The 15,201-nt window shown below is 40.9% G+C and overlaps 1 protein-coding gene across 1 annotated transcript in view; it reads left to right on the top strand.

Moving 5' to 3' along the window:
* The window catches only part of LOC134542443 (pancreatic lipase-related protein 2-like), a 37,741-nt gene extending 23,250 nt beyond the window's left edge, over positions 1-14,491 (top strand). The window contains exons 2-7 of the mRNA XM_063386690.1: positions 4,760-4,868; positions 8,004-8,149; positions 9,174-9,419; positions 9,858-10,049; positions 10,641-10,809; positions 13,667-14,491. Coding sequence (XP_063242760.1) covers positions 4,760-4,868; positions 8,004-8,149; positions 9,174-9,419; positions 9,858-10,049; positions 10,641-10,809; positions 13,667-13,724 — 920 coding nt within the window. The 3' untranslated portion in view covers positions 13,725-14,491. The remainder of the gene's footprint in view (positions 1-4,759; positions 4,869-8,003; positions 8,150-9,173; positions 9,420-9,857; positions 10,050-10,640; positions 10,810-13,666) is intronic.
* The last annotated feature ends 710 nt before the right edge of the window (positions 14,492-15,201 follow it).

Raw genomic sequence — 15,201 nt, 5'->3', positions numbered from 1 at the left:
AACTTTTTTAGTTTACTTTAATTTATTTATTAATAACTGGAGGTTATGATTTTTGAAAGTTGAATAACTTCGATACTAATGTCCGTTGTGAAATAATTATTCAAATATTTTGTCGTACAATTTTCACATAAAAAATTCAGAAATATTGCGATTGGTTGTATATATCTCGCCTAACAATAGGCTATAGAGCAAATATATTCTGGTGAAGAAATTAATGCGAAAGGAAATGGAAAAAATTATGCAAGTGGATAGTATACCCAGATAACTCCGAATGTCATAATGTTGTGTTACACCACTGCCTCAGTGTGCGATTTCACTTTTTTTCATTCCATGTTATTCACCGATTTTGTTATCATTCTAAGTGTGTGTCACTCTGCAAGGAGCCGCATCATGCCGCACATTGAAGTTTTGCTACCTTCTGGTCAGAGCCGTTAAGTATTGCCTCCAGACTGTGATAATCTGGGAGTCAATCTTTAGAAATATAAAAACATATGTGTTTGTGTTTGTATGACATTACATATTCAGTTAAGCTTAGCTTTGAATATCAAGATTATTAGTTTCCTCTGGTACAAGTTGTAGCTTTTACGAGAAGCAACCATGTCATAACAATAATTTTTGATATGGATGATGATAGTTACCCTGCATGGAAATTTACTGTATGCTAAGCTTGGCGGCCATTTTTAATTTTTTTAAACGTCGCCATGGGTAAAATCTTGCTGGTATTATATTTCATTTCTTTCCATGAAATGTCTGTGAAAATACGACATTAAACAAACTCTGTTTTGTGAAAATTAAATGTTGAAAACTGACAATATCTGTGACAGAATCGGGACTTAGACCTGAGACACCTGGCTTTTGTATTTGATCAGTTTGGTCGAGAGATGTCGGAGTAAAGAACGTTTGTCACGACTGGAAACACGGAACGTGAAGGCTGCAAGTTTATAAGAAGCTTGGCCGACCGATGGATACGGGTCGCCGGACACCCGCATCTGGTCTTCCCTCCAAAACGAATGTTCTGACCTCGAAACCGGCTGTCACGTGATGGGGTGGTCGCGTTCCGTCGTCACGACACGTGGTGGGTTTCTCTTCCTCCGAACACACCGGTCCCGCCTCCAACAGGTACTCCAGGGACTCCAGGGCGAGACGACACCGCGCTCGCATTCCAGAGAAACCCGGGTACGAAACCCGGTTCCACCATCCTCAACTTCGGCATTTATGTGTTTCCCCTAAATCCCCCCCGAGCGCTCTTAACAACGATCTGCGAAGTCATCAACAACTGAACAAGGAAAATGTAGATTCTTACAGTTTGCTTGAGCGATTTTTAAAAGTGAAAAGACTTTGCTGAGGGACCTAAAAATTTTCAAGCGTTACGAAAATTCCGATCGCATGAGGGGAATAGTTAAATACGTGGTGGGGGAACCGGCAGAGGAGGAGAGTGCGTCAGCGGCGACGCCACTCCAACGCATGCACTAGCGGTCCAATGGGGAGACGACAAATATATCGCATTATATTTTGTATGGATAGATGTCTCATGATCTGCACTATTCACACAATATTCATAAAACTAAAACTAAAAAAAAAAACAGTAAAAATTAGCTTAATTTTATTTCAAATAAGCCTGTGGTCTTAAACTTTCGTTAGTCATAATCCATTATTATAAAACGCGTTTAAGCAGTATTTTAATTAAGCATTTGTAAACCACAAGGTAAACCACAAAACAAATACATAGACGATGCAAGTTGCAGAGAATTCGGGATCTTGTGAGTATCACAAGACTGAATGTGCACGTAGAGAATGCTCAGACAGACGGGCGTGTATGTATTTCTGTCGATGCGTTGCTTGTAGTGACGTCAGTCGCTGACCACTCAACGCAGAGAAATCAGCCGCTGTAATAATCAGGACGATTTCACTGAGCCAATCGGAGCAGTTTTCACTGGTTTACGGGATTCCACGGGGATCAAGTCGTCATAAATTTCGCTTCCCGAGGTGTTTCGGGTTCGATTCCCGGCTTGGTACTATATATATATGTATTTATTTTATTTATTTATTTATATATTATAATTATTTGAGTGCCTACCAACAGTCAGAGCCTTTAACAGGTGGGTACTTAACAAATATTACAAAAAAATAACAATAACATACACAAAACACAATAATAACACAACAATAAAATGGGACAACACAAACATAAACATATGAAAAAAGACACTTTAAAAATATAATAACTAATTTTGTCAATTTTAAATTAATTCATTATCAATGAAATAACAATAATACAATATTAACATCAGAAATTATCTTAACTGCAAGAAAATTAAGAATTAAAAATGTCTTTCATTGAGATTTTTGCCCTTTTGAAGGGGTCTAAATCTTTCAAAACATCATTAAAATTATCATATATAGGTATAGTACCAATGTATTATATATATATTTGCAAAATGGGAAAAGTCGATTGTCGTCGATGGGGTGGGAATTCTCAGAGTTCTCCAGTTTCTTCCCACCCATTAATTCCATCGCTGCCATTTCTCACCAACCTCTAATTTCTCAGTGTTGAGAAGACGTTGAACTATGAATAATTATCGTAAATTTATCACGCGCTCGTCGGTTGTAGCCATTTTTGTTTACTTTATATACATACGTTAAAAATTGATACAAACGCAAGAATATCTACTGTTCAAGAGCGTACGCAAAATTACAATCACTGACGGGGAGGGGGGGGGGGGGTCACTTTTCCCGCTGTTTGCTTTCAAATTCCTTCCTTTTGTTGGTGGGATTGATAAATTTGTATATATATATATTTTTATTTTGGCGGTGGGAATATATCTTCCCATTCTTCTTCACCCCCACCCATTTGTGTACGCCCCAGATAGTGCTCTATAATTACCTTGTGTGTTCTTGAATATTTCAATTTTTTTCCCAGTTAAATTATGATTTTGTATCCGTGAAACTTAACCTCATTGAGGTGCTAGACGTTTAGTTTCCGTGCGCATTACAGAAGCAGCAGACAGGATAGTGAAACTTAAATATCTTGCGGGTATGTTATTGTTTTCCGTTCGTACGGGCCTTAGTCGGGTCCGCAGAGCAGAAAGCGAGCGTTGATGTGTCATCTACTGCTTCCGTTCTACCGCGAGAGTCGAGCTTAGTTCCAATTCTCTCTCTCTCTCTCTCTTTCTTTTCCCCTTCCCAAAATCTCCGAAGGTAAAAAAAAAACATAATTCTCCTTCCCCACTCTTTCGCCGCGGAACACGCCATACTTTCTATCCAGATGTAATCATCGGAGAAAATATTCGCCGTGGTCAAGGGCAAGGAAAAAAGAGATGGTGTACAGCGCGTTCCAAAATTCGTGGTACCAACTATTGCAGAAGGCAATGTAAGAAACTCATGCCTCATGTTAACATGCGAGAAGCACGAGTCATGCTGCTGCAGCGATCCTAGCGGCGTGAGCTGTAAGCATGTGCGCGAAATTACAATTTGTGTACGTTTTAATGGGTGGCATAGGCCATAGAGGTAAGAGCTAATAACTCCATTAACTAGGCGCATGTTTTCTCTAAATTCTGAAAGAAAAATAAACTGTTCTTTTACTGAAAATAATGCTGCTGTGTATTTTCCGTATTACTCCAAAGCTCTCGAAACTATTCAGGTGAAATATAAACTTAAAAAATCTTGTACTAACAACCATGAACGCTGAGCATCACGGTTTTTCTACGACTTCCCTGAAGTTACCCTCTACAATATTTGGTGGTACGGTGTGAGGTCTCCAATCCGGCATCCCACGGTCCGGCACATTCTGTGGTCAGGCGCAAACAGAGCCGCTTGAGTTCAGATTATTTTTTCCGGGTGGAGTCCTTCTTTTTTCCGCCAGGTTGCATTACGGTTCCGCAGGCGTTTATGGTTAAATCAAAGTTGATCGTTAGTATCGGTAATAATGTTCGCAGACTTCCACGGCCATTGTCTGAAGTAGCTTGGCTTCTGGGTTGTGGCCATATTCTTGGCGAATAATTCACCGACGTTTCGGTCGACATTGCAGTCGCCATCATCAGGGAGTAGTCACCTACTGAGGTCGTTACCAGTTGTCCTGCCTTTATATACTCTCGCCTGAGGAGAAGGTGCTTCCTGATTGGCTGCTGCCTCAGGCAAGAGCATGTAAAGGCAGGACAACTGGTAAGAACCTCAGTAGGTAACTGCTCCCTGATGATGGCGACCGCAATGTCAACCGAAACGTCGGTGAATTATTCGCCGAGGACAAGGCTACAACCCAGAAGCCAAGCTACTTCGTTGAAATCGGTTTTCAGTTTGTTTGAAATTATGAAAGAACTCTTCGTTTATTTGAGTTGGATTCTTCTTTGATAAATCCGCAAACTTAGCTACTGAAATGTCTAACAGAGACCGGAAAAATTCGCGGATTCATTTCAACGACAGCCAAAAATTCAAATAGTTATACCTCAGTGCTGCCTCTGCTATTGGCTCACAACTCACCTGGACGACTCTGGGACAATGAGAAACACTCAACCGAAGCTGTATCGAATCACAGGCTGCTACGTTGGGACAACAGCCAATGAGAGGGTGACATTTGACCGAGTGTACGTAGAACTGTAACGTTCATCCTGGAGGTCATTGAACCCGCGAATTTTTCCGGTCCCTATTAACAGTGCATGATAATTCCTGATCCCGTGGGTTCGGGCATGACCCGGACTCTGGCGATCCAGCTGCTGACGAGAAGCGAAACAAATGAGTAACGAAATGATTATTCCTCCCCCAGGTGCGGAGGCCCTCCTGGTGAACGTGCTAGACGTGCGGTACTGGCGATGCGTGTTCAAGAAGACGTCGCAGTGCCCCGACGACGACATCAAGTTCTTCCTTTACACAAGGTATGCCTCGAAGCGTCGCCTTTTGCTAGCTGTCGCCAGAATACACTTCGTATCGTACTCTTGTGTTGCCGTTCAGGGGTTTCCTCCCATTTCAGGTCAAGATTATATATATTTATACACTGAGAGAAAGGTTTGTTTGCCTCAACAAAATATTTGTTTCTATATGGCGAAATAAATATATTTTGTTAATTCTAACAACTATTGTGTAGTAGGAAAGATTCTGTTGCCCCAACAAAATGATTTTGTCAACTCAAATTTAGGTATATTTGGTTAGGTGTAACAAATCATTTTTTGTTACTTACTGAGTTTGGTTGAGCTAACAAAATATTTTGTTCCACCAAGTAAATATTTGTTTCGTCATATATGAACAAATGTTTGTTTGATTCAAACAAACATTTTTCTCTGTGTAGAGACCGGAAAAATTCGCGGATTCCTTTCGAGACGGGCTGGAATCCAAAATCGTTTTTAGCTTAATGCTGCGTCAGTGATTGGACCGCAATTTACCTGAAGGACTCTGAGCCAATTGCAAACACTCAACAAAAGAAGTATCGAATCATAAGAATCGCAGTAAACAGGTGTTCGAGTCGGTAGCCAATGACCAGGTGATAGTTGCCCGAGTACATGGAGGATCGCGAATTTTTCCAGTCCCTATATATTTATATTAATCGCTGATCAACTCTTAGACTTTTTCAATTGTTTAAATTTCACGAAATGAAAAATATGTACAGCGCATACTATTTTTGCAAAATTAGCTGCCAAAGTTACGTTTTTAACGTTTTCGGGTTGTACAAATAAGGAGAATTTTAATTTAATGCAGAACTGAATATTTTTTTTTTTTTTTAGGTTTAACTGCAATGCCACTGGCTACTTCATGATATGGTTTGCATTTCTATCACACAAAAACTCACTTCATGTTTCTTGGCTGTCAAAATAGTAACAAATTTGAGAATTTTGAAATGCCAGGTAAAATTAATTAATATTTTCTGAAATAAATTCAAAACATTTCTTGAAGTAGCCTGTGGCATTACAGTTAAACCTAAAAAGTTTCATTTCTGCAATAAATTAAATTCTCCTTATTTGTACAACCCAAAAACGTTAAAAAAGTAACTTTGACAGCTAATTATGCAAAAAAAAAAGTATGCGCTGTATATATTTTTTCATTTCGTGAAAGTTAAACAATTGAAAAAGTCTATAAGTTTATCTGTAATTACTGTAACTATCAAATCTTGACCTGAAATGGGAGGCACCCCCTTAAAGCTGGACTCTCAAACCATCCGTCGCGTCCGTCCGTCACCCGTTCGCCCGTCAATCACGTGAACTGCAGCCAATCATATGTCCCGGAATTTTCCATCCGTCCGTCCCGTAAAAACCTTTCGACGGACGGAAGAAATAACCTCCGAAATGTTAGCAAGATACCTATTTCCGGCGACATTTACTGTCTTAAAAGGTTTTTAAGTTTTTTTTTTTCAGTTGCTTCATTTGAAAATATTTTTTACTGAAAAAAAAATAAATAAATGTCAGAGCGAAAAAATAATTGAATTGAATTTTTTTTTTTCTTAAGTGCTTCACTTTCATGATCGCCAATGTAATTTTTCTATGCAAGATAAATTTTCACCCAGTATTTAATATTTTTGGTCTGTTGAGAGCATTAAAATGGAAAAGTATACGACGGACGTGCGGATGATTGTGAGTCGCTCGGCTTGTTGACGGATGGACGGATGGCTGACGGACGGATGAGACACGTGATTGTGAGTCCAGCGTAACTACTTCTTCGCTTCAGGGTTAAGGCCAGTTCCGTGGATGTAATGGTGTGCCTGACGTTTCGGTATGCCATCATCTACCCGGGCGTGGACTCATCCCAGAATCCCATAGTTAGTTTGTTTGAATATCTTCTTGATGCTGCTGATGGATAACATTTTTTATGCCTCTAATTTAATACTAGATCTTACCACTTCTACGCGCGATTATTAACTAACAGGTTAATTGGAAGAAACCTTAATGGTATATCAAAGCTTTTTTATGTTGAGAGTTACCTAAATTCTACACTTGGTTGAAAAGTGAAGTTGTAAATCCGGGTGCTTCCAGAAAAAAAAGTGTCCAGTTATAAAAAATTAATGCAGTTATTTCATTACAACTTTTTATAATAAATAAGCCGCTCTTTTCCACACATCATTATTATGTGTTATTTGAACTATTCTGCAGGTTTTTCTCGCACAGTGATTAGTCCACTACAGTGCTGTGGTCACTATTTATTGTTTATAAACAAGCCTTGAGTTGACCATCTTGAGGCGTTAATTATTATAACATATTTCTAAGATATTTATAAATTGTGCACCTACAAAATGTTTTGAGAACCACTGCTGTAAATAATTACTGAATGGCTTAATGATTTGTCCTAAGGACTGAAGCATGAGGTTTTGTTTGCACCCTAGGCCGGTATTCCAAGATGCAAAAATAAGGGTTTAGGTGTTGAATATGCTAGACCTGTTCGATAGGACCCGGCTCTGCCCTTATTTTTAAGGAACGGATTACAGTGTTTCATCAGTTACCTATCTGTCACCCAAAATCCGTGCATGCGCAAAGCTCTTTTTTTTTTTTTTTTTTTTTTTTTCCGTTTTATTCGTCCAGATGTTGAACCCGTGTCTTTGCCATTAACTTGTTTATATTCAATAACGTGAATATCGGGAGACGTACCAAACGCATTGGTGTGCCAAATAAAACTTTATGGCAGCGAAACTATCCTGGAATACATTTTGAACACCTTAATCGCCATGATAAGAAATAATCGCAACTGGAAAATTAGAACGACACCATTTAATTCATGAAACGGTGCTGCCATCTCTAGTATTTTTTTTGCCATAACAATTGCATCGATGGATGCGAAACGTCCGCTAGAATGCGTTGAAACCGATTTCTAGCCTCGCGCAGGTCACCGTAATTTTTTTTTTAAACTGTGTCGCCGATTTTATTCTTGGCTGGGTTTCGGTGGGTTACGGGTGTTTCCCAAAAAGGAAGTGCCTACTCGCTTTTTTTACCCGAACGTCTTGGAATACCGCCCTGAGGTCGCTATTGTATGATAATTTGAAAAAAAATCGTCGATGTGTATTGACATTTTGCCTGTGGATCTGTTAACAGGAACAGCATGTACAGGGAAATGGTTGACGTGGCGAGACCCGCCTCCCTCAAGTACAGCAGCTGGGACCCGGACCACAAAAATGTGATAATTATACACGGCTTCAACGGCACCGAGAGCAAAGTGCCAATGACTTTCATCCGCAATGGTGAGTTATCGGGCACCTGCTGTGTAGGGTCGGGGAAAATTCGTGGCTAATGTCCCCCTACTGACTGACTGCTCTATTATTGACAGTTGCCTCATTTGGGTAGATCATGATTTGATAATTCTTCGGTTCATGCTTTCCCGATGGTTCAAAGTCCTCCACTTTTACTTTGGTAGCAGCCCGAAGGTGTTAGTATTTGAATAATAACTTGTAACGAAATTAAACCGCGAGGTTTTCTGGTCCATACTACAGTGATATCGATAGGTAAAAGATACCTCACTGTAGACGGAACTTTCGCTCTTTTAACTGTACTAAAAAAAACACTTAGCTGTAAAACTATCTTTATATTTCCATTTTAACTCAAGATAGAAACATATTGCAATTGACAGGTGAGAAGTTTTAAGTCACAAAGGTCTTACAGAGCATTGGTCAGTTTCATTTATAGTCAGTGCTGCTAAAACTAGTAGAAAAAACTCAAATTTGTTTTGAAATTATCAAAAGTAAAAAAAGGGGTGATTGTCTGTAAAGTCAGATTACGGACGATAATTTTACGTGATAACGTCATAAGAAAACATTGATGAACAATTGCATAATTTTTAATTTTCAAAATTATTTAACGTTTTAGCAAATTTAATTTAAATAATTTGTTTATATATAATTACGAATAATTAGTTACAGAAATAAACTGAAATCAAATCAATGCCAATAAATTGTTAATTTAAAATGATGTAATTGGACAAATAATTCAAATTTTTTAATTTGCTGCTTTTAAAAAGCCTGCCTTAACCTGTTTGATATTATAGAAGTTTTTCTCGCATGGTGGTTGGCCGGTCCTTACACGCTCGGCTCAGGCGGAACGTTACAATGGTCATGCTTTTTCGTGCGTGCAGCCGGCGTTCATTGATTTATAAGACGTTATCACGTCGAAAGTTCGTCACTCATAAAAATAACTTAGCCAAAAAGATCCACGTCAATTGAACTCATCGACGTGTATGGGATCGCCTGCAGCTGGGACCGCGTGTTGCAGCGTACCTGGTGCACGGCGGCTACAACGTGTTCACGGTGGAATGGGCGTCGCTGACCCGGTTCCCCTGCTACCTGTCGGCGCTCAGCAACACCAAGCTGGTGGCCCAGTGCTCGGCGCAGCTCTACTCCTTCCTCACGGCGCACGGCGCCCTGGCGACCAAGATACACTGCGTGGGGCACAGCCTGGGCGCGCACATCTGCGGCATGATGAGCGGCTACCTCTCCCACAAGCAGCACAAGATCATAGGTGAGTCCCACATCCAGTGTCTCCTGACCATGGCTGCGGGGATGCCCCTCTTTGTACACTTTCTGACCATGCCGTGGCTTCTTCATCTGCCAGTGTAGACGAATATCCAGTACAATCCCTGCTGAGCTGGAACGTTAGCCAGTTAAAAATGCGCGAGGAAAGTTCCTGCATTATTGTGGAGTGGTGTACATGCCACGCAATCTTGGAAGAGTCCTGGGAGGAGCGGTGTTAAGTCCGCCCCCCCCCAAAAGGCGCGCACGCGGTGATTGGTCGCGGCGGCAGTGACCGTGGCGCTCCCCCCCCCCCTCCGCCGGCAATCCGAAGGCGGGGCCGGAGCTGCGCTGTGGCGACCGTTTTCGTCCGACGCGCACCCTCCCCCCCTCTTTTCCAAGACTCCTTCCTCGAGTGCGTGGCCTGTAGATGTCGGGCTGGGCGCAGGGCTGGACCCGGCGCGGCCGCTCGTCAGGCGCTACGGCTCCGAGGAGTTCCGGCTGACGCGCGACGACGCGCACGTGGTGCAGGTGATCCACACGAACGCCGGCGCGCTGGGCGAGGTGTCGCAGGTCGGCCACGTGGACTTCTGCGTCAACGGCGGCCGCTTCCAGCCCGGCTGCAGGGGCCACCGCCTGCGTGAGTGCACCTTGGAGTTTTATTATTTATTTTTTTTGGCAAGTTACCAGTGTAGATTTGGATCACCTAAATACGTCACGAAAATTTAAAATTCAATAAAAATGTCAAATTATTTATTCATCTCATTTTTACATATGGTGATGTTAAGGCGTGTACAACGCCTTGTCTTACACTTAACCACATATTAAAAATATATATTACTTTTACAAATTAAAATAAACATTAATACAATTCAAAAATTGATCCCTTAGACAATTACTAAACTAAGAAAATAGATTACATTAAATTATGGGGAGAACATATAATACATTAATTTTTTTTCTTCAATTTGTGCTCTTTACCTGTGGTCTGATTTCTTACAGAAAAAGAGTACAAAATTAAATATATAAAATTTAAAAAGTTGGATATCGAAACTATCCTGGAAGTGTGGGAGTAGGTATCTTCCAGTTCTCTTTTAGATACATTGCAGAGCTTTTTAACATGCAGAACTGTTGGGGATCGCTCCCTGCTGTATACAGGCACAGCTGCATATTGGCGCTGGAATGGGGATTCCCCTCTCAAACGGACGCGGGCTTGTTTGTCCGGACGCAGGTCGGGCGCGCTGCAGCCACTTCCAGAGCGCGTGCTACTTCGCGCAGACGGTGATGCCCGACAGGAGGTTCCTGGGAGTGCCCTGCTCCGCCGGCTGCCCTGCTACAGGCCGCTCCGTGGGGCGCCTGCCCGGCCGCGCCATGCCCATGGGCGAGGACACCCCTGACGGGTGCGTTCCGGACCTTCCACTCCCCTGGCTACCCCTGTACAACTCATCTTCCCATATCCATCCTTCTGGTCTCCCCGTAAGCCTCCTGCTTGATGTTGATGCGTGAGACTTTTCCATCCCGCTACAGTGGCGTAGCAAGCGGGTGGCAGGGATGGCCCCCGCCAGGGGCGTCGTCGGGGGGGGGGGGGGGGGGGGGAAGGCGCCACGACGGTTTCGCGGTTACTGAACCCTCCCCCCCTCTTTTTTAATCCAAGAGCGGGCGCCATTTTCAAGTCTGGCCAACGGCGCCAGTCACCTTAGCTACGCCACTGATTCCCGCATGTAAGAGCCCCTTGTGTTGTCTATGCAGGTTTTTACCCACGCCCAACTTATATCTATATTTTTTTTGTCTAGAATAGTCGGTCAGGGGAGTTGGTCATGGCTTGCTCAATCCCCCCCTCCTAGCACACGATGCATGCTACCCCTCCTGCATGGCTAACAACCTGCGTGCTTATAGCGTACGGGCTTCGGCCTGAGACGCACTTAGTCTCCCTCCCTAATCCGTAGATACCGGAAAAATTCGCGAATTCATTTCGCGATAGGCTAAAAATACAAATAGTTATACCTCAGTGCTGCCTCTGCTATTGGCTCACAGCTCACCTGGACGACTCTGGGCCAATGAGAAACACTCAACCCAAAGCTGTATCGAATCACAGACTGCTACGTTGGGTCACCTTACAAGACAGCAGCCAATGAGTGGGTGACATTTGACCAAGTGTACGTATAACTATGGAGTTCATGCTAGAGGTCATTGAACCCGCGAATTTTTCCGGTCCTTACTTATTCGGAACCCTCCCCAACACACTTAGTGTTTAGTTAGGTTAGGAAAAAAAACCTTGGCTCTCGGCGTGCTGCGTGCGGCAGGAGCGCCTGATTCCCGTGAACAGTGCTGCCATCTGTGGCGGACGGCGCGAACCAAAAGTTCACAAAGCCAAAGGGAAGCTTTGCAGTATCAACTTTTTTGATGAATTTTAAACAAGATGGTTTGTATTTTAATAAAACACATTGAGGAATGTCAAGGTCTGCAAGGGGATGATTCGTTAGTCGACGTAGCTGCTCCGGTAGCGAATTCTAGTGACGGGTGCAGAAACTACCGTGCGATCAGCGTTCAGAAATGTAGTTGTAAACACAATTTGCTTATATTCATCACGCTCGGAATTATTTTTAAAAACTTTTAAGTTTGATTTCGTGTCAGAGTTTCGTATTTTAAGTGTATTCGCAATATATGTGAACCCATTTCATTCCAGTTTTGAGATGGATCGAACAATATATGAGGAGCTGTTCGCAAAAAACAACCATAATCCCAAAAAAATTCAATATTGCGATTTTTTTATCCATCCTGTGGTGATCCCTGGTGGTCTGTATAGAACCAACTGTTAAAGCAGTAACAACCATAGGAGATTAGATATGAAGCTCTGAAATATGGTGCGATCAGCAGGAAAAAAATACATTTTATACATATGTTTGACAAAAATAACCATTGTCCATTGTATTTTAAACAAAAAATAACCATTGTCCTTAGAATTGGTAATTTTTTAAATTTATATATTGACTATCTTTTACTTGTTGTCAACCCATTTCTTTGACATTTATGTTGTTTACTTGTTGGTTTTCATCTGCTTTCCTGCAGAAATATTTAATCAATAAAAATATTATTTTCATTTTTGTTCCTTCAGACGAATTTGTTTCGGCAAAAACAGCCTATTCAATAACCAAAAAAAATTTAAGCCTAAATTATTGTGTAACTATATTTGCATATCAATGCCGATCAAAAATGTGTAAGGATTTATGCTACATGATAGGTTTCACATCATTTAAATATCAATGAATAAAGGAGGAACATATTTTGATTCTCCTGAAATAATTCATTTTTGTAATAGGGTTCGGCGTGAATATATTTTGAGCGCGAAAAGTGTGGTACGACGCCACGGTTCGGGCAGAGATCCTGGACAAAAGAAAACTCGAATGTCACAATGACAAACAAATTACATCAGGTCTTGCGGAATTTTTCTTTTCTTTCGTATACATTTTGCTACCATAATTCATTGTTATGTACAGGATCTTTTAACGTACTAAATTAAAACAGCATGCATCATGTACCACTGGATCAACGTATGCAGGATCAAGGGTTAAAATTGGACACGTGATACGTAACTGTTACAAGTATTTAGCATAATAGTGTTAAAAAGAGTTTGATGTTTAAAAAAAATAGTTTTCAATTTTGCGAGAAAAAATATAATAATGCATATCTAAAAGAGCTTTCATTAAAGTGATCATATAAAAAATTATATGAAAAAGACCTTAAAGTTTATTTCAGTCATGAGAACAGGGAAGACAGTGTAGTACATACATATAAAGATGAAATGATATTTTCATTATTTTATAATGCACATAAAATGTTATTTAACTAAGTTCTTTATCGCTTACAAGTGCTAGGTTTTTTTTAACATGATACGTAGAGACCTGAAAAATTCGCGGATTCAATTCGTGAAATGCTACAATTCAAATAATTATACCTTAGTGCTGCTTCTGCCGTTGGTTCACTGTTAATCTGGAGTAATAAGGGCCAAGTACAGACCCTTTGCATCACAGGCTACCCAGTCGAGACGACTCACAAGTCAACAGCCAATGAACAGTTGGTTGGCATTTGCCCGAGTGTGTAGAGGATAGTGGAGTCTATCCTGGAGGTCATTGAACCCGCGAATTTTTCCTGTCTCTAATGACGCGTTCATACGTATATCTCTGTGGCTCTTGCAACAGTGGTTGTGACTCCTTCGCTTGGTGTATTCAGTGTCGTCGCTGAATGTTCTGGTTGCAGCGCCTCCGGCATGTACTGCGTGACCATCAGGCACAACAACGACTGCCCGTTCGACTAGCGGGCGTCGTCCACTCTCGAGTTCCTCCGGCGCTCCGTCTCTGCCACGGACGTCAGCGGCAGGCTCCTATCTGCAGTCGACCGGGCCGGTCCCAGTAACGACGCCCCGAGTGACAAAAACAACGTTTATCAGTATTATTGTCGTGTCGACGGCAGTGGCGGGTCCAGAGGTTCACCTTGGAGGGGGGCACTCTAGGATTTCAGAACAGCCAGAGAAAAAAAAAATGTCTTAAAATTACTAAATTTGTATTTAATCTACTCAAACTACACATATAACATCCAAACACCAGATTTTCTGATTCTACAAGAAATTCATTAGTTATATTAAAATATTTTATTGGGTTCCATAAACAATCATTTTTGTCGGCAATATTAATGTAGCAGACAACTGGTTTTTCGGGGGAGTGGGGGGGGGGGGTGCACTAGCCCCTGGTGACCCCCCTTTGTATCCGCCACTGGTCGACGGTGAACCAACCACACAGCATCAAGATCTATTCCGTGAGTGACATGTTAATAAAACAACGGGACTACTACCTCGATGAGAAGAAAGATGGAATTCAATTACGACGGGTACTTGAACATTAGTGCTTTTGTGTAATTGTTTCTTACTCAAGTGTCCAAAGATTCGTGTTCAATGTTTTGTGTACAGTTTTTTTTTGTGAGTTCTTTAATCTAGTTATTTGGGTTCGATAGAACATTAATTTTTTTAATCTATACCTCATGAAATTTGTTGAGTTTTTAATGTTTTGTGGTTAAATTTTACAGAAATTATTCTTTTTTTAATTTTTCCTTTTCATGTTTTTTCCTTCTCATAGTGCATCATTTCCACTCTCAACTACTTTAATGTAATAAATTATTAACAATTTAGTATAGTTACATATATATTTAATTTGTTGTAATAAAAATTGCGTATAACGAATTATTATTAATATATATATTATTAGAAAAATGCATAGCAAGAATGAAATTTATATCCTATATTTAAGAATACTTACTTTAAGAAGGGTGCTAAATGGATGTGATCGCTGAAACCTCATTCTCGGAGTGTATGGGTTGTGGGTTCGACCCTAACACCTCAGCATGACTCAATTTCATGAGCACAAAGTCGGCATGTGAGTAGTTCGGAACCCACTATAAATTTGGAGGTCCTGTTTTTTTAAAGCTCCCGTGCATGATCGTGCGACGGTAAAACATTATCAAATTAAAATCAAATGCTTATTTGGATTAATCGTTTGTGCAAAAATAACAAATCTGTTAGTTTGGAGTTTGCAAACGATTTACAGCATTACGAGTTGTTTCTGTGTATGGTTCATCACTATAGCTAAATAGTTTGCCATTTAACTACGGGTGACATACAAAAGGTTTAAAATAATTGTTTTATAACTTTCAGATTTCGGAAGAAAACTATTTCAAAGTCGTGTTTCGTTTTTTTTTTCCTCTTTGAATTTGACGCAAATTATTTTAAATGTCAAGACCCA

This window comes from Bacillus rossius (assembly GCF_032445375.1).
Source record: "Bacillus rossius redtenbacheri isolate Brsri chromosome 4 unlocalized genomic scaffold, Brsri_v3 Brsri_v3_scf4_2, whole genome shotgun sequence".
Taxonomy (NCBI): Eukaryota; Metazoa; Arthropoda; class Insecta; order Phasmatodea; family Bacillidae; genus Bacillus; species Bacillus rossius.
Note: the sequence above shows the minus strand (reverse complement) of the source record. Positions and strands in the feature narration are given on the sequence as shown.